The sequence below is a fragment of the Sebastes umbrosus genome, chromosome 3 (assembly GCF_015220745.1).
Source record: "Sebastes umbrosus isolate fSebUmb1 chromosome 3, fSebUmb1.pri, whole genome shotgun sequence".
NCBI classification, from domain to species: domain Eukaryota; kingdom Metazoa; phylum Chordata; class Actinopteri; order Perciformes; family Sebastidae; genus Sebastes; species Sebastes umbrosus.
The window spans coordinates 24,364,938-24,389,452 of NC_051271.1; the positions used below are offsets into that span (position 1 = coordinate 24,364,938).

Consider the following 24,515-nt stretch of genomic DNA (forward strand, 5'->3'; position numbering starts at 1 on the left):
CATAATAATAATTGTTAAGACATCACTTTCAGTTCTGCCATATTTCGTTGGGAATCTGACATTTTTTTTGTTATTATTTAAAAAATTAAACAACCAATAGATTATTTGAAAAAAATATTATGTATTTCTACATAAAAAAAACAAAAAAACGTTTGCAGCTGTAATTCAAAACAGTAATTATACTGCAAATTTCAAGGATTTTGTGCCAATTAAAAATGGCGCCTCTACTCAAAGATATTATCAGGAAATGCAGCTGGAAAACATGAATATGCATCTAAAGGTACGGTTTACAGTTTAAGTTTGCCACGTTGAGCTAACTGTATGTTGAAGACTAACACACCGTGAATTTGCTTTAACCTACAGCAGTTGACATTGTGAGCTGCGTGGCTTTGAACATCAGGACGGCAAAAGACACCTGAAGACACTGAAACAAAACCTCTTTAATCCTGATAGAACAAGAACAAAAGCAGATGAAATAAGGTGGCAGTTTCTTAGGCGCTGCTGGTGAATTCATCGTGCATGCTGACCACAGGGCTGGGTGGGGAGGTTGGAGGGTGGGGAGGGGAGGCGTCTGCCCTTCTTTGGAGGGGTGGCACAGTTTGCTGACTTTGTGAGAACGGACTAGTTATAAGAGCGAGGAAGCTCATTTCCACTTCAAGGGGTCGTCTGAAACATGGCATCAGCAGGCCTCTCTGTTAGCTCTCGCTCGCTGCGCACTCTCACGTGTGTGTGTGTGCGTGCACTAATGCACGAGCGTGCATGTTCACACACACACACACACACACACCATCTGATCGTCTCACATTCACAGATACTCATAATGTCTCCCCATCGCCTCCTCTCCCAAAGTCTAATGTTTATTCGTACTTGAAGAAAATGCGCTGATACAGTTTTTTCTTCAAGACTGAAAAACAGCCGAAAGCTAAAAAAAAAAAAAAAAAAAAAGTGGAACTTCAAAGCCCCCGATGGCGGCGGCGGCGGTGGGTACACATTAATGAACACATCACACACAAACAACCACGTAACGTCCTGCAAATAATTCACTTTCTCTTACTAGTTTAATTACAAAATGGAGCCTGGATTGGCACGTTTGAGCATAAAAAATGTGTGCGTGTGTGTGTGTTTGCACAGTGCACACACACACCAACATGAGTCACTTTGCAAACACAAACAGTCAATACTGTAGTGGCTGATTAGTATGAGGAGAGGGGATGAATATTGGAGAAGGGCTCTCAAGAGCCACCCATGAAACATGGAGAGGATGTCAAAGCATTTTGTTCCCATCTCGTTCATTAGATCTAACTCGGGCTAGTGGACGCTCAGAGTGTTTTTAAGTGCATTCACACACACACACACACACACACACACACACACACACACATACGCACAAAGGCAAAAAAAACAACACTGTTGGAAACAGTTGTAGTTATTAGATCGGCGTGTCTGACATTTTGTCGACATAAGTAATTAATTTAGCCTTTCTATTGGGAAAGTCCAAAGAGCCCAATTAACATGGCTAATATTGCTGCATCGTGTAAAAACATCATTTTTTTAATACAGAGGGAATATTCAAATGACTTGCCTTCATTATTCAAATGTATAAGCAGAGTCATCACTGGGGGAAAGAGACAAGATGGGATTCGCACTCGCAGGAACAAGAAAATGATAATCAATCTTTTATTTCTGCAAAGCAATCAAATAAACAGCGTATGTGATTTTCCTTTATCTCGGTTTTATTCGTGTCATCTGAAATCTGATCCTTATGCTCATTATTTCTCACTAGAAATTTAGAGGCTTATTTTTGTGTATATTGAATAAGTGCCATGTTGCAGCGATAGTTATTTAATTAAAAAAAATAACAGTTTCGGATATCTTGACAGCATGTTTGCATGAGCCCAGAAGCAGTTTGGTATTGGGAATGAAATTAAACAGTAAGTCGAGGCTTTGGAGAAAGAGGATTTTTGACTTTTACAGTTGGTCCGGTACACATGCTCAGACTAGAAAGCTAGGCCAAGACTCACTCGGTTGCCAAATCCCACGGCTTTGCGAGCAACGCGCTGCAGCAGAAATGGAATCAGACAAATAATATTCTTAATTTAGAGAGTGAAAATGTAAAAAGGTCAGAGGCAGGAGTGAGGGACGCTTTATAGTTTATTTGAATCTGTTTTTTATAGATTGCTATTGTGGTGCTGTGTTTTCTATTTTCACGGCTCGTTCGGGTATTTGTTTTCTAGCGAGCTCGGGGGCCCCACCACTGCAAGGCCCGGGCTCTTGGCTCTACTCTCCCACTCGTATAGCTATAACAAAGTCAATATTACAAAGAGGTAACACATGTCGAGGTATGCTTCAGGCCTGCCCTGGTGCTGTGATCCTGGATTGGGACACACACACTCAAACACACACACACACTGCGTAAAAGAATGCATGCCTTCAATAGTCGGCTGCCTACCTCCATGGAGAAAAATGTATGCCACTTTTTTTTTTTCATCTCTTTGCAAATTTGTTCTCTGGTTGAAGCTGGTATTTTGGATTTCACACATGTGAGATTGTTCATGTGTGTGTGTGTGTGGGAGTGTGTGTGAACTTCTCTTCCTACACGGTGCGAAAAGTACTTGTTGGTGTCTGCGCGTTCACATAAATTTGGAGTGTGTGTGTGTGAGGGCCAGTTTGTTTTGTTTTTCCCTTACTTCAGCACATCTGAGAGAGCTTTTCTGGAACTCCTGAGCCCTGTCCAAACAAAGATGGCCGAATGTGAGGGATGGAGGGGAGGTGGATCAGGGCGTGCGTGTGTGTGTGTGCGTGTCTGTCTATGTGTGTGTGTGTTTGTGATTTTTCAAATAAGCTGGGACCAGAAGGGCCTTGCGAAAAAACCAAGAGGAGGGAGAGAAAACCGAGCCCCTGAGAAAGGCAGCTGGAAACACGGAGACTTGCGGTCTTTCTCCCCCCGTCATCCCCCACCGCTCTCTCCCTGGTCCAGCTGCACTCAGATGTGTCTGCCTGGTCCCCCCCCACCCAGAATCCTTCCCCAACACCCACCCCTGTGCTCCCAAGCTCAATGCCACTGCCAAGGAGGGAGAGAAAGAGGGAGAGTGTCGCAGCTGGTAATACTTACTGGCCATTTTACCGCGGTAAAGGCATGAGATTCATTAGGCCAGGGCCCGCGTGTTTTGTGCTGAGTACCGGCCGTGTTATTGTTAGGATGTGGTAAAATTATAAATATGGAGGGGTGAGGGGGGATTTGGGGGTGCAGGAATCTAAGTGGAGAGGAGCGAGAGAGGGCGAGGTGGTGGTGGTGGGAGGGGGAGAGGAGGAAGAGGAGAAACATGCCACTCATTAACTCCTCTGCCACAGTCTTGTTTCTCATGATTGGGTGGCAATAAAAAAGTCTGTCACAATTTGTCAAAGTTAATGACTCAATGGCACACCAGCACTCGAGCGCTGGAAGACACGCTAACATATGTCGAATTAGTCAATAGCTTTATAATTGCAGGAATAAGGATTCCGGCTTTAGCCAAATGAAGCGGACTTAGAGGGGTCCTGAGAGGGAATTCGCAATTTGGTCAGGTCGATTGCAGAATGGCAATCACCACGGCTTGGCGCTGCTCTCCTCACGCAATTGTGAGTTTCTTTCTTTTGCTCTTCTCCCTCCCTCCTGTTTGAGCCGCGTCTTTGTGACCTGTGACTCTGGAACAGCGTCTAGCCTCCACTTCAGCCCCTCTATCTGTGAACTTTGTAAGACTGATAAAGACTAAGACACCCACAGATGGACTTTCCTTTGGTTTGCCGTCTCCCTCCCTCTCTTGTTGTCCCACCACACACACATATTCGTCCAAAGACACTCCTCGCTCCTCTCCCTCACTGTGTGGCTTTGGGAGTGACACGCTTGTCATTGCAGTAATGTAGCCATTGGTTAAACACTCTCTCTTCCTCTCCCTCCCCTCTCTCTCTCTCTCTATCTCCGTCTTGTGTCCTATTTTTCTTTGTCATTTGCCGACAGAGACTGTAAATACTAATAAAAGTTGCAGCTTTTTTCTTGGAGTGTTGTATCTAAAAAGCGGGAACTACAAAACTGAATAAGGAGCAATCTTCTTCTCACTATGCTGGCTGAGGTAAACGATCGCACACATCTGTAAATAACAACAATCTGGGCATTGATTTTTTTCTTCTTGCTCTGCCACTTTTGGAGATATTTTATAATGTCAGTGGATGTTGGGTTGCAAATAATCTGAATAGAGCAATTATCCCCGGTTCAGCATGGCTTATGCATAGTTTTGTATTTCCACAGCTGTTGGGAGCGCAGGCCCAGGTGTTTACAAGTAAACCGCCATGCTGACACACTGTTTGAACAAAACTCTGAGGAAAGAAACAAATATTATTGCCCAGTCGTGTGTCTTGAAAACCAGCCAATCTGTCTGCAGTAGTGTTCGGTTTAGCTGAAAAAACACATATACATAATTTGGAGATTGCTTACACACAATTAGTGCAGCCGTTTTTACATTAAAAATGGTCAAAGAAAATAAAGAGCTATTGGCAAGATTGCATCTAGGAACTCTTCCAAGATTTCTCTGGCTGCGAGCTAGTTTGAGTAGGGGAATTCACCGAGTGTGTGTGTGTGCACATGAGGGGGAATGTGGGAGAGTGTGTGTGGGCGCTTGTATGTGTGTAGTTCAGGAGGCAGAGTCGCACCCTGTAGACTAGTGTGATGACTAAATGTCAATTTGAGGGAGTCTCAGCAGTGCTGGCCTCCTGTCGTCACGCTGCTGTCAAGCCTGCACCATGTGTGTGTGTGTGTGTGTGTGTGTGTGTGTGTGTGTGTGTACCGTCGCCCACGCCAACCAATGATCGCCATGGAGATGTCCCCTCGCAGAGAGGGGTCGGCAATATGTCTGGGCTCTGACTAATACTTTCTGTTTGTGTTAGGGTGTAGATGGGGAGAGAAGTAAAGAGCAGACGATGTCGGTCATCTTCTCTCCCTTCTCTCTATTTCCACCAACACCGACCCCCCCTCCACCACTCCTCACATTTTTCTTCTGTCCCCTTCCCTTTTACTCCCTCTCTCCTTTCTCTTCTCTCAAACATGTGTCTGGTCGCACTGTGTGGTCATGTCACTCCCTCAAGTCTCCAGGCAGAGAGCTATAGCGTGTTGCCGGTCCTCACTGTGACATTTGCATTCGGCCGGGGGCGATCGGTGGGCAAGCGAGTGCAGGTGTCAAGTCTGACAGGGAGTCGTCCTTATCTGGCGCAGGTCGCTCCCTTCTGATAGGCTGAAGGTCAGAGCAGATCTAGCATGTATTGACGACAACGGCCTCTTTTATTTTCTTCCCTTTCCTGTCCACACAACGGCCAGTGATAAGGAAGCGAGTCTCTGAACAATGCAAAGCCTCACAACTCGCAGAGTGATTTCTGGCTTTTTATTTCACTTAATGCACCAACACAAAATTAAGTGACAATTTGGATTATGGATTAATCTTTAAATTTAATTCATTAAATCGAGCAAAAATGACACAAATTTGTTGGTTTCAGCTTCTCAAATATGAGGATTGTCTTTGCTTTATATCCCTGTAAATTTAATGTTTGGGTTATATACTTTTGGATAGACAAAGAAACAACTAAAAAGAGATCTTATTGTAGTTATTATTTAAGAATAGGGCTGCCCTCTTAGTCGACTAAGAGTTCTTTGGTGAGTAGTTATTTTAAGAGCACATCTCGGGTAAACACAGGATTTAAAGTGGTGCTTTTGTGTGATTCTTTGTGGAGAAACTCAGTTTTACAGATCCGTAGATTAAATCAACTAATCGATTAGTCGACAAAATCGTATGAGTGTTAGTCGACTAAGAATTTCTTTGATCGAGGACAGCTCTAGAAAAGAATTATGACCAACATATGTACTGAGCAGGCCATTTATAGTTGAAAAATAAAGATGTTTAAAGACTTTTAAGACGTCTCTGGTAAACAAACTATGAAACTCAAACATATTTGGGGAATTTCTGCACTGCAATCTGTTATTTACTGGTCGACATATATGTTGACACTGATAAGGTAAAACCAATCGATGATATTGGACATACCAGTGTAATTCATTAAGCTATTTAGTTGTTGCATAACACCTACACAGTATTCTAGTTTATTATATAAAATGTGAATAAAACTTGTATCAAAAGTCGCGTGATACAGTACACATTTTGGAGATGTATCCTGACATCTTTTGCACGGCATTTTCTCAACCTTCCCATCTCCCCTCATCAGCTTTCCTCTGCCTCCTCCACCTTTGCTGCAACACCTCTTCCCCACCTTTCCCATACACCAGCTTGCCTGGCTCCCCCCCCTCAAACCCACCCCCCGCTGCTCCCTTGCTATCTCTTCCTTTTCGCCAACTTTCCCCTCTTTCTTTCTTTCTCTCCCTCCATCCCCTCCCTGCCTCCCCGAGCACCCTTCTTTGAACCTGGCCTTGTGTCTGTGGACCCAGAGGTCTGTCACTGGGCAGATGGTTTGATCTCTGGCTGGGGAAATGCTTTGAGGAGAGCAGAGAGGGGCCAGGGGCCTGGACTGGGGGCCTCTGCCTGGACCTGCTGTCTACACAAAAGATGGGAGAAACTGCTGCTCCCTTGATGCTTGGGTATTTGAACTGACAGTGTAGTCCAGTGTTAACAGTGTGGTACAGCTCTCCATCTATACAGGCTGCACTGACTGAGAGCATGGCATATGATAGCCAGATCACAGGGTTGTGTTTCTGGTCCAGTATTATAGTGATATTATTCTCCCTCTCCCTCTCTCCGTTTCACAATATCAAAGCCAGCTGGGTCCTTTTTCCGTCCACTTCATAAACAAGCATGACTGTCCTGAAGTACACGCACGGCTATTTATCATGCGAGTGAGTCACACTCAAAGTTTCGTCATCAATCTGATTCGAAATGTTTCGGGGTGGTGCTCACGATGGGGAGATTTACTTTCTGTGACAAACCGCACAGAATAAGGCAGGAATTTTTGGATGCAGAAACTTTGATTGTGTGGTAATAACATGGGTGTCTGCGTGTGTGAAGGAGTGCAGAGTGTGAGTCATATCTGACAGCTGACAAACATAAAAAGACAGGACCGGACCTCTGGTCAGAGTTGAAACTGGACGTCATCTGGAATGACAGCGGGGCGACAGATATCATCACTCACAATTCAGTTGTTTGGATTGTCCAGTTATGAACTGCAGATTTATGTTCCAGATTAGTGATCCTTATCAGTGACGACTGTATTGCAGTTTCATTACTAGCAGGCAGCGATCCCACATGTTGCATGTGTTCAAAAGAAGGTAGACGAAAGGATTTGATAAGTCAGATGGCATCACAAAGGGCTGGGAACTGTAAAAACAGAGAGTCCTGCCAAACTGTGACTTTATCTCTCAACAGTTATCTGATTGGATTTAAACCAGACTTGATGTTTTCTGTCACTTCTGCATCATTTAGTCTTTTAGGCTTGAAGTTATGACCCCTTCACTAACATGGCTACATCAAGACAAAATGTTGTTGCTATAACAGCAGGTGAAGTGCAACCAAACTGAGAGGCACGGCAAAACAGACGCAATATGCTCACAGATGCATTGTATTGTTCCCCAGTCTTTGTTAAATGTTTATTTAACTTAATTTCCAAACTTAATTTTCAAATTTGGCCCTTTTCAACGTTAGTCTAAGTAGTTTACAGTAAGTTACAAACATGCCTTTAAAAAGCGCTAAATCTAAACGCTGTAATAACTTTTTGTATACATTTTATCATCTCTGAGAGACATTTACTGATTGACAATGAATCTCAAAATCTGTCAAGTCACAAAAGATCATTAACTGAGGGTGCGTGCAAACAACAGACATGGCTGCTTCCATTTGTTTGGCTTAAAGAAAGGAGAAGAAAGAAAGGAAGAAAAACGAGAGGGGTCCCAGGTCTCCACATGAATACATGAAAACACATGCTTCTCTTCTCCTTCTGTAATCCACCGGGGACTCACGCCCCATTTGGTTCCCATTAGCATAGCTCTGGTCGCTCTGCCCCGTGTCAGAGCCCAGACGCACAGCTGCACAAAGGACAGGGACCTCTGGCTCTGTGACTGCCAGCCGCCGCGCTCAAAACCAGAACTGACACGGAGGACGGGGCCTTACGCTGTGGGGAATTCAGAGGGAAGACGCTGGTCTTTTCTGTCGACTGTGCAGCGTAACAGTTTTACACTGAAGTCAGTGCACAAGTGATTAATCGTTGTTTATTTTGTAGCACTTTGTAAGGCAAGAAGTCTCTGTATCAAGTCAAATCCAATGTATGAAATCAAACAAGCAAAAATTAGCCTTGGCAGGAGGTATTTGCTCCCCTGCATTTTGTGGCGTGCTGTGTCCGACTACAAAGACTTTCTTTATTCGGCGTGTTTTATTTGTCACCTGTTTCCAATATGGACATCGTGAAGTCCTGATCTATCTGACGAAGCCAGGGCCTGGCTTTATGACACGCGAAGCTGCTGTGCCTCTTTCCCCTACACACGTTGGCTGCACATTTCTGGCAGGAAATTGACGGCATTTCAGCAGCTAACTCATGGATGAGATAATATCTTGTGGGTGGAAGAGAGGACAAGATGCTCCCAGTGTTTTACAGTGACCCTAAGCAGAAACAAATTTAAATCCGAAGCTGCTGCAAAGACGCACACACGCACACACACACGCGCGCACGTACACACAGGGTTTTCATTTAAATCTCGGCTTTGCTTAACTCACCAAACAAGAAATGTGGTCTGTGGCTGTGTGTTGAACATGGTAAAGGTTTCAATTAAAGTAGGAGGAACAATACCCGACCAGCATCTAGCAGCTGTCTGGGTTGGCTTTCTATTGTACGCTGTCGAGGGAGGATACGCAGAGGCTGAACGGGACTGGTGGTGTTTTAGTGGTGTTTTCGGTGGCATTATGGTTACGACGTCAACCTTAAAATATGACGGGGTAGTAAAACAGTTGTACAGGATAGTAGTTTAGGATCACTTTCAGTTCTAATGGTTTCATAGGACTTGTAATGGCCAAATTACCGCTACATATGCTGCTTAGTTTAAGGATGGAGTCATTTGCATGTGTCGGCATTGATTCTTGGCCATGTTGCCCGTCTTTCCCAGTCTGTTTACAATCCTGTTTGGACCCGATTACAGTCTGTAGCCCAGGCTGAAACCATCTTGTTCTCCAGCTCCTCTTTCCTGCAGTTCTTCAGTCCATCTGTCCCACTAACAGTCTTTTAATTGAGAGTCCTCCCCAGTCTGATGTTGGCCATCGCTGACTGTCAGTGTTTATACAATTGGGCTGGGACAGGGACTGCGAGCCAAGCAAAACATCCATGAAACATCAAGCCTCCAGCTAAACAAAACCCAGCAGTGAGACGCACACACTTGAGCCAGATAAGGGCCGAAAATGATGCTTTCTGAGCGCAGCTAGGTGAAGCTGTTGACCGTCGCGGTAACACGGCAGCTGTGTGAGAGTGTTGACTGTTGTCTGGGTCTAATTGCTACAGCATTGTGGGATTTTCTTCACTTCCTAACAGCTTTCTAGCCGCTCATTTTTCTAGTGATTTACGAAGTATCACACACACTCGCTCACACACACACACCCCTCTGTCCTTTTCCTCACCGTCGTCCTCTTTAGTTGCGAGCCAAAGAGGAAACCCTGGCGAGACGCTAGCGCAGTGACTAATGCTGTGTATCTGGCCGGGCCTCAGATAACACAGCCTCCTCCTCCCCCGCCTGCTGTGACAAATATGTGCGAGTGTAGCGGTGGGATCCGGGCCCAAGCTTGTCCCTGACCCAGCCCAGGCCAGACACAGGTTAAACCACGGCCAAATGCAACCCAGATCCGCGCTGGCCACAGAAGCAGAGTTTTCAGTACGTGAGAATCATGAAGACTTTATGTTTTTGTCTTTCTTGTTTCCTCTGACAAGCCACACACGCAGACAAACTCACATCCTTGAAGATGTTGCTTTTGACGGCCATCTTTGACACATGTCTGCTGCAGCTCTTAAAAACGTCTGTAATCAGTCTGCAATCTTTCATCTTATTGCATATGATCATATCAAACATCTCGTGTCTTACTCTTCTCTCACACGTTCCTAACTGAATGTGGAACAATGCACAAATGAATCCCAAGAAAAAACAGGCACAGTACGTCCTCTCCCTTTTTCCTTTTTCTCCCGTCAGCGCCTCCTCAGTTGAGGGGGCTTGCTGCTTTAATGCTTCTTAATGCTGCTGTCTGCTTAATGGGCCAGATATGAGAGGTGCTGCTAGCCAGCGTAATAAGTCAGTGATTAGAGGGCGCCTTGTCACAGCAGCAGCCCCGCAGACAGTGGCACGCTCTAATTGCCGTATTAGACGCCCCTTAACTATCTTGTCAGCTGTCAGACCCCGGCTCGTAAACAGCAGAGGTGCATTTGATATTTCCAATTGTTTATTTCCATCTGCTGCTGTTAGCGCTGCCGCACGGAGAGGTAATTAGAAAAAGGGGTTGTGTTGTGTGACATCACTGCGCTAAATTTGGGTACTCTGCAAAATCTTTATGTAAGGAGAGTTATATAAAACAGGAAAATCTTCCGTGGCAAAACGTCTCACATGGAATCATGCACAAAATTCAAGGTGGGGTGACAGACAAAGAAGTGGATAAAAGTGTGAATTCATTCAATTCATTTTTGTATTATTTGCGCAATTAATAAAACTGTTTCTGCTTTATAAAATGACAGTAAAATGGTGACAATGTCCATTGCAATTTCCCAGAGCTGAAAGTGAAATCTTCATATTCCAAAATAGTGCATGTTGTTAGACCAGTAGTAACTATTCACATTTTATAAGCAGAATTTTCTAGCATTTTTGCTTAGAAAATGACTTAAAGTTTAAGTTTCCATCAATCGACTAATAAATTAATCAACTTTATTCTTTCAAAACATTATTGAAGGTCTTAATTTTTAGAGAATAGATAAAATTGGAGAAGATTATTTTACAGTTGCATCCTTTACCATAAATTAAGATCTGGTGACAAGATTGTAGTCTTCTGTACATTGTGGGTATCTTACATCATGACGATATATAGTAGGAAACTGCATGTGAACGTGAAGAACAACATTATAAAACAGCTTTCTGAGTCCATCCTTCAAAGGTCACAGGTTTGACCCCATCCACGGTCAATGAATGTTCACGGACAGCCATGTCTTCTGCATAAGTGTCCTTTAAAGGGGAACTCACATATTCCACATTGCTCTGGATAAGAACGTCAGCTCAGCACATTATGTATGAACACTCTGACTGACACACGGCGTGTAATCCTCACACACGGTGAGGATTGCCGCACCCGCACCTGGAGAGCTTAAAAAATGGTGTAAAGTCAAATAATCTCTGTCTCCTGTCTCATGCGGTGTCAAACAGTGAGGTGACATGGTTAGAAGTGGTGTAATTTTGTGTTTAATCTCGGATTAGCCCATGTTCACTTTGACACATCCAGTTACTAATCTGGTTTACGACACTTTAGGGCGAGCAGGAGGGGGGTTTCTGATAGATTTTATGGTCCCTTAGTAGATTATGAGTGAGCTGAGTTTTAAATCCTGAATTACAGGATGTTGGTCTAATCCATCGACTAGGTAACGCTGTTTCCTGCTGTTAAACACCAGAATGTGCACTTGGGTCAATACTGGTGCACAGAAGTAAAGAGCACAAATGTCCCATCATCGCTAATCGTGCGTTGACCTCAGCCGTGTGACGTAAAGGTCGATCTGTGCTGCTGATCTGGAAGTGCTGATTGACTGTTTCTGACATTGTGAAATATAGTTTGTTGGCGCAGACATGGACTCCAACCTACGACCCTTTGTGTGCATGATGTCTGTGTCACATTATTGTCACACCGAATAACAGTGAGACAATATGAGATAACATATTTAGTGCGGGTTGTAAATTCATAAAGTTTCATGCTCTGATAAGTGGGGCTTTGGTGTTTCTTTGTCATCGTCTCTGACAGACACCCACATGGATCTCTTCTCTACATTTTGATCTGAGTACTGGATTATTAGGATTTTACCTGTCAAAATAAATAGGCAGTCACCTTGTACACTACACCCAATTTCCTGCCTCAAGCATTCCTGAAATTGTTGCTCTGTAATTTTAGTGATTACAGATTTTTTTTCTTTACAGCCTAAACAATTAACACCTTCAGTCATTCGGCTTTGACACAACACCATATGTGCCAAATGTAAAATACATTATCCTTATGGTGTGGAATTTCTGTTTATTATACCAAGCTATTAACTTTTTTATTCTAACATCATACTTACATTACATGTTAATGTTAAGGAAATACAATATTTGATTTAAAAAAAAGATAAGTGTGTTTTAGGAGGGGTTTTCCTCCATAAGCAAGGTTTGCTGCACCTACAGCTGCAGGATCCCTTTGAGGCCGTTTAGGTTACAGAAGTGTTACTATCTATATCCATCGGTTCATCTTGATAATGTAAAAAATGTCTGATAAACAAAGGGCTGCCAATGCTTATTAAGATTCATGTTTCTAATCCCTTTTTTCTACTTTTATTCTGTCCTCTTGTTTCTCCATGTCAGTGAGAAATTTACGGCTTGCAGCTGCTGCACTCATTTGGATGACAGAGCTGTATTCATTTGTGTGGATTGTTGTGTATATCGCACATTTTCTCCCCTCCTGTACAATCTCTACATTGTTTGAAGAATGTGAAACATCTTACAGGATCAAATGTCCTCCCTTCAAATATGTACCTGGATTTTTGTTGGAGTTTTTAGCAGCCCTTGATGAAGGCTTTAGGCAGACGACGCATTGTGCTGTACTGAGTTGCCCTCGTCAAGTCTGGACACTTAACCTCTCGCTACTAAAAGCTTTCCGGGGTCAGACTAAGTGCAGCTCCAGCGTTGAGTAATGGAGCCTCAGTCAAAACAAGTTACATTTCTGTGTTTTCAGGAAGGGAAGTCCTTTGTCGGTTCTCATGAACTCTGGGAAATTACAGAATGGAGAGGCAGATTCACACATCGGAAAAGAAATAGTAGTGGCTGAGAGTTATTGTTTGTGGCGGTGGCTGCAACGGCTGATATGTTTTCTATCACAGTTGACACATTTTTAAGTAAGAGTTTGGACAATGTGATCATTTGTCCATATGCTTCTTATTTGTATTTGACATTTAGCTGATAACTGCTCTTTCTCAGTCTTTTTCTTTATCCTCTCTCCTCTGTACTCGAGCAGTGATTGACGTGGATTTGTTTCTGTCTCTGCAGGCCATTCGCTGCACACTGGTGAACTGCACATGTGAGTGTTTCCAGCCAGGGAAGATTCACCTACGGACATGTGACCAGTGCAAACATGGCTGGGTAGCTCACGGTGAGTAAATTCAATGTTAGGTTGATGGGTGTATCTGAATATGGTATAAATAAATATGAACTTGATCCTTATTAAACTACTTCCTCCTGCTGTGGAGAGAAGAGCGCTACATATCTTTGGAAAATTACAACACATGCATTTCACAATTCTAATGTGTTTTGTAATATTTTTTATTTACCGTCGACAGTATATAGCATCTCTCTATCTGTGGTTGCGAATATACTGAAATCCAAATGTTTTTAATCATTTTTTATAGTAGAAGAAACTTTGCTATTTTTGTTTGCTTCTGTATTTTTCGGTTGCTTTCAAAGTCGTGTTTTTGCACCTTTAGATCAAAAAAGAAAAACAAAAAAAGATAAGAACACAACCACAAGACAGATAGAGAAGCGAGAGACCACACCTCATGAGTTTTTCACGCGGGTATAAGAAAAAAAAAAGGGAGAGGAGGCAAGAAAGTACAAAGAGAAGTAGGAGGGGGAAAAAAAGAAAAAAGAAAACACCTGTTTGGCTTGCGTCCGCACAAGAGCGAGCCACGGGCCCTTCAGCGGATCGCACAGGACCCCATTGACTATTTTTTAATCTCTCCCTCTGAACTGTCAGGCGCCCATCTCTCCTCTCCCCCCACTTTTCATTTCATGTCGGCATTGGCAGGGACTCTGACAAGTAGTTCTTCATTTTTTATTATGTTCGTGTCTGGCTGCGCTGTGTTGTCAGGCAAAGCGCTCGTCAGCAGGAAAAAGCCGTCCCAGGATCAGAGAGAGACCCAACCAGGTGTCACCCAGACAGGCAGGAGAAGGGAGGGGGAGGGAGGGAGGTATGAGGTAAGGGGGGAGAGAAAGAGGGATTGAGACAGAGAGGAAGAAAGAGAGAGTGGACCAGGTGTCGCGCAGACAGCCAGAGAGGAGAACGAGGTGACTGAGGTTGCGATAGAGGGGGCAATAACAAAACATAACCTGCACTCACAGTTAAGCTTTAGGAATAGCGACGGCAACATAAAAAGCTCCTCTATCATATTGCTGAAGTTTGTTGGGTCTGTATGCAGCCGAAGAGACACTAAGGATACAACTCAATGCTGGGAAAAGTACTTCTCTGCATGTTTTTGGGGTGAAAAAAACAAAATCTATGTTGCCATACTCTCCTAAAAACATGCTACTGAACAAAGATAATACGGTAAATGTCTTTCTAGTGGATAGAAAATACATCAGCAATATTTATCATACAGTATCAGTTTGCTATTTGCCACAGTAGACTGGTATAGCAGGTTTTCTGTTTTTTGGTTGATGAATCTTTGGCTTCACCTTGCCTCCACTCCCCACCTCTTAAACCAAACCATCCTCAACTTCATAGTATATAATCCATTTGGGCACATACCTGATAAAGTATAAATAAATAACATAAAATAGGTAATACAAGTAGAAATGCAAGTCCAGCCACAAACAGAAAGAACTAAGATTTGAGACAAACCAGGATGGATGTAATGCAGGTCGCGGTCGAGATGGAGACGGAAGAAGCAAATAAAAAAGGGGATGTAAGGGCGGCGTAAATGTGAAAGAGCAAGAGATTAGATTAAATAGAAAGAATGGCAGATAATTACATTAATGTCATTGCTTTTATCTGATTGATATGTTCTTATCAGCTAGTGCTGACCGCGCAGTAGCCTTCGAAGGAAGATTTGAGATGAGAAGGAAACTTGATAGTCATTAACCGGGCCTGTCTCTCTGTGTGTGTGTGTCTGTGTGTGTGTTTTCTCTTCTTTCTCAACTTGTCACCCGGTGATTCACGCAGCTCTGGACAAGCTCAGCACCCAGCACCTGTACCACCCGACCCAGGTGGAGATCGTTCAGTGCAACGTGGTGTTCGACATCAGCAGCCTGATGCTGTACGGCACCCAGGCCGTACCCGTCAGGCTCAAGATCCTCCTCGACCGCCTCTTCTCCGTGCTGAAGCAGGAAGAGGTGCTGCACATCCTGCACGGCCTGGGCTGGACCCTCCGCGACTACGTCAGGGGCTACATACTGCAGGTCAGTGACCAACGCGCACGCTACAGCGACGAATGCATGTTAAGCACCACATGGGTTTAGCATAAATGTCAAGGCCAAATATTAGCGGTGCTTACTTTCTGCTTACGCACAAATGCATCCATGCAATTTTTGGTGATTTTTGAAAGTGAGGATAATGTCCACAGTGATCACTACCAGTACTTTCTCACCAAGCGTGTGGACAAATTTCTCCGGCAGCACTGCAGTTATTTTGAGAGGTATTGATCACAAGCACAATAGTGACAATCTAGGCCACTTCAGTCCCATTGCCCATCCATTTTCTGCACATTTTCCCTACTTCAGTCTGCCCTCTTTTCCTGCCCTGTCAACACTATGCCCCTCCGCTGGAAAAAGGAAAGGGATAAAAAAAAAAAAAAAAAAATGAAGAAAAATGTCACGCCAGCAAACTATAAAACCACTGTAGTGCGTTTCCTCTCTCCATCCATCCTTCCCTCCACCACTCCCTCCCATATAATTGCAGTCAGACACATTTCTCAATCAAAGGTACGGAGGTTTTGGTGTTGAAACCCAAACCAAAGTGTTCCTGAATGAATTAGTTAAGAGCAAGTGAACATGTGCATGTGGTTAGTGTGTGTGTGTGTGTGTATATATATATGTAAGTGTGTGTGTTGTGTGCACATGTGCTTATCTGTATGCGTATATGGTTTAGTGTTCCAAGAGTGTAAGTGGAACAGCATGGTGAGGAGAGGGTGGTTTGTATGTGGAAACAGCTTCTGTGAGTAAAGCGCTCGCAGACCCAGGCCCTTTTTCTTAAAGTCTTAAAGAAAACACACACACACACACACACACACACACACACACACACACACACACACACACACACACACACACACATACGATTTGAAATTAAAGATTTTGTTGTTGTATTTTAAAAAGAGAGTCAAAATATAAATATCTGAAAATCTTGGAATTAAAAGAAATATAATATAATAAAATATCACTCCATTTATTATATTACATTCTTAATTCAGTAATATTAAGCAGTTTGCTATATTCTTAAATATTCTTATTAAAAATATTTGCTTAATATTTTTAAAAAGAAACGAAACTATTTTTTTCATTATTAATAAATCTGTCTTGTATATTTTTTGCTTAACTGATTAATGGTTTAGTCTATCAAATGTCAAATAAATAGTAAAAAAACAATGGCCATTAAAAGTTCTGAGAACCCAAGGTGTCAAATTCAAACGTCTTGTGAGTCCAAAACTCAAAATATTAAATACGAAATAATACGAAGCAGCAAATCTGCACAAAATATTTTCCTTTTTTGCTTGACTAAACAACTAAAATGATTAATCAATGATCAAAATTGTTGCTGGTTAATATAACTTTTGACCCTCTGATTAAACAACTAACTGTTTCAGCTCTAAAAAAATGTTCAATATTTTCCCTGAGAAGCGTAACGAAGTGTTCCAGATCTGCAGTGTGAGACAGCCTTGTATTGAGAAACCATCGGAGCTCTGTGGTTCTCATGGTGTTAGCCTCTGTGTTTATATCAGCTGGCTCTAATAGTCAGCTGGTGGGAGCACCGTTGCTCAACTGCTCAGCCTCATGTCACGCTACTGGCTAAATCCTCTAGATCTCCTCAGAAGAGCTTCAAAGGGGCCGCGGCCGGCGAGAAGCAGCCAGTCACTTAAGGACAGTAAGTAGTCATTGTACGGCCCTATTAGCCTGTAAGTAGCTATGAAATTCAATCATCTTCCCGGAGCCTCCGGGCAACGCTTTGTGTCAGGGGTTTGTTCCCCACCACCACCACCACCATGACGCGCTAACAGAGAGATAAAATGAGGAGAACGCTATTGCAGATGATAGATAATAAGTTGTCTTTTTGATATTGATGTCAGGGGACATTATTTGATGATAAATTACTTTACCGTGATTCTCGCAGTCAAACGCTCGCTCGTACTGATTTAGATAAAAGTGTTTTGGCCACAGAAGTAATCATGTTAATTTCTATTTTAATGAGCTATAAATCACTATAATTACACAGAAAAAGCATCCCCATTTCTGAATTGTGCTCTAACGAAGCCTCTCTTTACCACACATTTGACTTTTTTTTTACACTCTCTACCTCTTCTCTGCTAGTGTGTCACAATGTGTCACTATAAGTTGTGTGTGTTTGGTGCATAGTGTTTGCTGGGTGTCAGTGATGCGCCAGAGAACTCAGGACACTGAGCTGACAGAGTATACCTGCAGCTCCTCTGATGCCTGACCACCTGAATGTACAGTATGCAGTGCAGGAAGAAGGAAAACACACACTTATATTCGACCAATCACATAGAGGAAAAAAAACACAGACGCAGCTTGGCATCAGTTTTTCTGCCTTCAGACCAACATATAATTTAAAAGGAGGCTGAATAACTAGCAGGCCTACGGAGTAGTCATGTTAGAAAAGAGAAGGCCTCACTGCTCAAACTCATGTATCACACCCCCTTCATGACACCTCTCTCTATTGTTAGTGCTATCATTGAGTGAACGGCAGTGTTTGTGGCACCCACTGTGTTGCCTCCTAACAGCCAGCCTACTTCTTCTTCTTATCGTCATTAAGTGTAAATAGCACAGATGCACATAGCTCAACTTTGTCTTTAGTTGTGTTCACTGTGATTTTAGACCTGTGAGGTCTAAATGTGTGTGTGTTTGTGTCTGTAAGTGCTTCTGTCTATGGACGCCACGTCATGTGCTACCCGATGAAGATAGTTAGGATATCTCGCTCACACAGCAGGAGTGACTTGCAACACTTGCATACCTTATGTGTACACTAGGGCTGTCAATCGATTCAAATATTTAATCGCGATTAATCGCATGATTGTCCATAGTTAATCAGGATTAATCGCAAATTAATCGCACATTTTTTATCTGTTCAAAATGTACCTTAAAGGGAGATTTGTCAAGTATTTAATACTCTTATCGACATGGGAGTGGGCAAATATGCTGCTTTATGCAAATTAATATATATATTTATTATTGGAAATCAATTAACAACACAAAACAATGACAGATATTGTCCAGAAACCCTCACAGGTACTGCATTTAACATAAAAGAATATGCTCAAATCATAACGTGGCAAACTCAAGCCCAACAGGCAACAACAGCTGTCAGTGTGTCAGTGTGCTGACTTGACTATGACTTGCCCCAAATTGCATGTGATTATCATAAAGTGGGCATGTCTGTAAAGGGGAGACTCGTGGGTACCCAGAGAACCCATTTCCACATTAGCACCAATGCATTAACTATCATCATTTTCACCTCTGTAATCCAGTTTAGATTATCCTGCACAGTAAACTCTCCACAGTAAAGTAATACTTCAAATATGTCACCACAGCGTTTTACTTTTGACTAACAGAAGGATTTAATTTGTGTCAACATCCGAGATACACTTTGCCCTCTTCCGTCCTCTCTGCCATTCACTGCATGACAAAAGCAAATACATCGCAGAGGTGTGACTAAATATGCGTACACTCTGCAATTTATCTTTGTAATAGGCTCCTTAAACTGAAGGAATTAATCGATATTATTAAAAGCGCAATGGCTTATCAAGTGGTTGGAATTTTGATTTGTAAAGGAGGGGAATTATACATGACATCAATAACCATTAAAATGAATGATTGTCTTTCTCTCCCTCTCTCTCGTTTCGTCCTTCTATAAACCGTTTGAAGGCTGACCTTCAGTCCACAGAGCGCTCTCTTATATAGCTTTAAAACACTTGTACAGCAGCAAATCCACAAATGTATGTGTGCAGGTTTGTGTGTTAACCCGACCACGCATTCGCACAATAATATAAATGGGTCTAGCTGTATTTAATAATAAACACATTCCTGCTGCTAGAAGAGAATAACTCCCTCCTGTCATCATGTTTTCAAGAGTAGAAAAGTTATTTAATGACCTTTGCAAGGTCCCTTACCACTACAGTAGCTGGCTTGTGTTCTCTGAAAGTAGACTATCATGAAAACTCACAACTTTACTTTGTAAAAATAAACATTTTTTGTTGGTTGGATCACTTTTGTTAACAAAGTAGGAGCCGCTGCTCCATTTGCTTGATCAAATGATCACGGCTCTCAATTACTTGTTGAAGTTAATATGTGTAAAATATAATATTTGACTGCAAATTAGTGATTTTCTATCGTAAAATATCCTTACTTAAATTACATTCAATCTGTACATATATAGTGTACCTACAAACAAAAAGGAGCAGGAAGAGGAAATAGCATTTAGGGTTGTCGAAACAAGTCAAAACTGACGTCCGAATATTCGTTCTAAAAACACATGGTTTCAAACTATTCAAATATGTATTCACCGCCGTAGTTTCAGCTGGGAGATCAGCTGTTCGAGCGGCGGAACATCGTGAAACACACATCATTCAAACTCAACAGAAACAAAATAAAACTCACAAACTGTCTTAATTAGTCTTTCCAACCATCACTAACTCTATTTTGGTTGAAATAAATCCTTATTTCACAGAGTTAGACGTGAAAATATGCCGGCTCTACGCTTGTTTTTCCCACACAATTGAATATTAATTTACACACTCAAATATCTTCTTTTTTTTTAACTATTCGAATAATATAAATACCGTATATATATTCTAGTAGCATTTGGCTGTTGAGAGAAAATTACTGTGAAAACTGTCATCTTTTTACATAGAAAGTTAAACAGCCTTGCTTTACGGCTTAAGAAAATTCTTTTTTCACATCAGCTACAGTTTTAAAAGGGTTGTGTGAGTCCGAGAGGTCGGAGAAAGTTCTCAACTTTTTGTAGAGTTATCCGAAGACGTGAAAATCACAGGATTAAATCTACGGTATAAGGTTCCACCTGATGGTGATGACAGAAAGTTATGCGTGTATCTGTGTGTGATATTTTATTCTACCCGTTTCACTGCTTTGTTTCTCTGCTATTTCGCTCCTGACTTCAAGTTCAATCCGAGGCATCATGTGAACAACACAGACACGTTTATACGTTGCCAGAACTCTTTGCCCTTCCCTTTGGCAGGACTTTTACCTTCCCCGCTCCTCAGCCCTTCATCCTATTCTCCTTCTACTCATCCCTCTCTCCTCTCCCGTGGTTGCTTCCAGACGGACCCACAGCCAATGTGCACCAGATGCCCTCCCACCTCCGCCCCGTCCCGCAGCCTGTCACTGCTCTCTCCTCTGTTCGATACAGACAGATGGAATTGCTATCAGTACTGGCTCCTCTCTCTCTGTCTCAGCCTGTCTCCCACACTCCACGCCGTCTATTTTGTCTTCCTCTTTCTTATCCCTTACCAAGTGAAAAATAAGTAGAGAGAGAGAGAGAATGAGTGGAAAGAGAAGGAGAGAGAGACACGCAGCCTTTGCAGCCAACATATGGACCGAAGCCCAGGGTTTTCCTGAGCGACATTCTCAGTAATGTTCTGTCCTTGTAGAACATTGGGCTGCCTCCACTTTTATGAGATGTGGTTTTCCTGACTCCACACGGCTTCCAGGAGACCCAGATGGAACCGCTAACAACCCCCACCACCGCCACGCAACCACACACACACACATACACAAACAGCCTCAGACCCTAATTGCGCACACACTCGGAGGAAGGTTTATTCAGACTATCAGGCACAAAATCACACTCGTCTTACTTTGTTTCAGTGGCAGATGCCTGGCCATGAGGGTGTGTTTAAAGTTATTAATGCCGTAAAATAGTCTCCTGACATTCCTGGTTATTTATTTGGTAAATATATTGTTTTCTGTAATGAGCATGAAGATTGGAGGTGGTAATAAAGGGCCGCAGGGGGGCTGTGCTCTTATTTTAAAAATCTTGTGACTGTAATGTTGTACATGTGTACTTACACATGTGGAATATGAGATGTAATTACATGGATTAGGGTGCAACAGCGTTTGTGTAAGACAGGAAACCATTTCCAGTTGCAGGTGGGTCCTGAGGCCTTAGTGAAGGTACCACTCGGCTTCTCTATAGTGGTTTAGAAAGGTATTTATTGAGTTAGAGTCACATTTCAACATTTCTGTCTCTTTTTTTCTCTCCTCTCACTGCACTCCCCCTCTCCGTTTTCTGTCTCTCACTCTGTCAACTGTGAAGGGCACCATATCTCTTGATCCTCGCCTGAGAAACTTCCATTTTAGGTAGTCAGGCTCAGCGCAACAACATTTTTTGGACACAATCCCCCTCTCCAATCTCCTCCGTACGGCACACTTGTAACCCCTATTTTCTTTCTGTCCTCCTCTCCACCCTCCATCACCTCCCGGTGCCTCCCCTTCTCTCAGAACCTGTTTTCTGTTATCACTACTTAATGCCTCACCCTGGGAGATGGACGGGGGAGAAAGCATTCTCCTAAGGTGGAAATTCTTACGTTCATATGGTTATGATTTGGTGGGGAGGTCAGGCTCGATCTTTGCTGGAAGGCTTACGGTTGGCTCTGTGCTGGCCGTGCTGGGCTCCAAGCACTTCAAAGAGGGCCGGTGTACTGAATCAAGGTGATTCTTACCCCTCCTTCCTCCTGCACACACACATACACACACACACACTTGTCCTGCCTAGCGCTCTTAAGGGTGTCTTCTCCCTTCTTATTCTCAATCGCTCACTTCTAAGTAAGTAAGCCAGAGATAAAAGAATGTGATTTCAGATTAGAAGATCAGTCAGAGAGAGGTAGAAGAGCATTATCGACGAGGCATTAAAACCCATTTGATTTTTATATTTAAAGAACACTGCTTTATCAACAAGAATTATGAAATCCAGCATGCTTCATATCATAATAAACAATCTAAAAAAAAAATCATGTATTGTATAAGCCTGTTCACGGTCACTTTTTTCTCACAGCTTGCAAAGCTCACAGCCAGCTTCTTACACAAAGTCCTGCCCATGCCAAATCCTCCGTCCCTCGCTTTTGAATCCTGAACCCGAGCCTCAAATGAATTCAAGCTGGAGAAGCAAGGTTATGAGCAGGTTACATTGTATGCAGGAATTTGGGGAATAATTCCCCTTATATTGGATTTGGATGGAGGTCTGAATTTTACCATAGATTCTACAAGGCCTCAAAAATGTGTGATAAATATTGGAATGAAACCGGTTTGGTTTGACACAGTTATAACACCCTTTGCACATGCTATCAAGTGTTGGGTGAGGAGAAAATTGCTTCCAAAGAGAGAAAGTGAAAATATTATTTTAGTGTCCATGTGTTGAACTGTATTTTGAGGCGCATTCCTTTTGATAAGCAGAAGAAGTGCATTTGTTTTTCTGTGTTTTTCTGTTTCTTTGGCTACACAGAGGCCTGAGGTGAAGTTTTGCTGACTGATTCTTTTTGTCAGATAGCTGTCAAGGTGTTTAGGTAATATCAGGACTGCAGATACAAGACAGAAGTGTGTGTCGTAACTGCTAGTGCATCCATTGTAGCCTTGTGTTTGTGTGTGTTCATGCATTCACATCTTTTAATCAATACTGTCCTTTGTCGTTTTTACATCATTTTAGTTTTTAGTGTCATTGGTCCCTTCTTTATGCTTTCTGTCCTGTCCATGTGTGTCCATGTCCTCAACAGAGAATTAAGGATTGTTTTCTCAGTGTGCGTGTTCTCGGATCTTAGCTGTTATGAACTACAGTGCAGTAGGGATGTCACGAGAACCGAAACTTCGGTACCAATTCGATGGTTACATCGTTTTTCTTTTTACATGTTTTCCTAACACGACTAATGTCGTCCCGTCGTCCCGGGGACAATTGAAAATGTGTTTGGGACACAGTGACCTCACTATCGACGCATTCAGGGGACGCAGCCTATTTTGTCCCTGTTAATGCTACATTGCGAACAACAAATCTGTGTTGGATGAGAGCTAGTTTAACGATAACTGTTACTAAGAGTTAACGTTAACTAGCTCTCGTCCTGCCGATTTCAACGTGGAAGGTGCCATCAATTTACATTATGATGATCAGGATCTAGTCAGTAATAATTAGTATTCGGCAAAGGTAAATTCTAACGTTAACATGATGTGTTCAAATGTAATCTTGTAAAATGTGTTTTTTTGGCGAGAAACTTGATTAAATACAGTTGTTTGAAAGAGGTACTTTCACAGTATAGTGAAAGTTTAATATAAAATACTGTAGATAACAGAGTCAAAAATCGTGAAATTTCACTGGTATTGGTATCGATAACTAAATTTCTGGTATCGTGACATCCCTACTGTACAGTGCGGTGTTATTTATCTTTACAATGCCGTTTCAAAGTGACACCTCTGACACAGCAACAACATTCAACAGTGAGATGTGCTCTTCTTTTCAAATCAAACCCTCTCCGTGGTTCAACCCTTTACCGTCTGTCTCATAAATATTTAATTTGTTTAGTATCATCTGGCTTTTTACTAACTGCACACACACACACACACACACCAGATACACTCAGTATACAGTGTAAGACAAGTATTATATTTCCCTGCTAGTGTGTACACCTTAGTGTTTTATTAAGGGAGTTACTGTATTCACTGATTAAAACCACACATTTTTTTTACATTAATATTAGAGCGGGCCTGTAGCAGCAGCAGTTCATATCCTGCAGTCTCGGATCGTGGATGCTGCATCACAGGATGTGATAAAGAGCCAATACACACGTCAATTTCTCCTCAAGAGACACTTAAGTAATTACACCACATTTGGAAATCCCTTTAATGCATCCATTACATGCTTGGTGGCCACATGTATATTTCAAACTTAGGATGGGTGACCCCGTATCTGGTCAAATTTAAAGATCATGAATATTCCATGGCAAAATTGATGGGAGTGAGAGGCGTGTGTGTGTGTGTGTGTGTGTGTGTGTGTGTGTGTGTAGGGGGTGCTCTAATAAAATCTGATTGGGGAGTTAACATGCTGTGCAGGGCAAACATGGGGAAGTGAACATGATATGTTTAACATACATGCTCAGGTCTAGGGGGCTCCCATGGGATCCTATAGGGTTTGATCAAACTACACTCCGCTAGGCTACACACACACACACACACACACAAACACACGGTATATGAGCGCCACCTTCTTACCCATTTCCCTCTCAAATCCCCATGATAAAGCTGACTTCAAAGCCTCATAGCCAATCCTACAGCTTTATCCGAGATGCTGGTTTGA

The 24,515-nt window shown here is 42.5% G+C and overlaps 1 protein-coding gene and 1 long non-coding RNA gene across 3 annotated transcripts in view; one reads left to right on the plus strand and one right to left on the minus strand.

Annotated features, from left to right (window-relative positions):
- The window catches only part of bnc2 (basonuclin 2), a 178,326-nt gene that overhangs the window by 114,619 nt on the left and 39,192 nt on the right, over nucleotides 1-24,515 (plus strand). For both annotated transcript variants that reach the window (XM_037764117.1, XM_037764116.1), the window contains exons 3-4: nucleotides 13,268-13,370; nucleotides 15,156-15,391. In XM_037764117.1, the coding sequence (XP_037620045.1) occupies nucleotides 13,268-13,370; nucleotides 15,156-15,391 (339 nt within the window). The remainder of the gene's footprint in view (nucleotides 1-13,267; nucleotides 13,371-15,155; nucleotides 15,392-24,515) is intronic.
- Nucleotides 1-24,515, minus strand: part of LOC119484935 — a 161,633-nt gene that overhangs the window by 12,835 nt on the left and 124,283 nt on the right. The window lies entirely within an intron of this gene.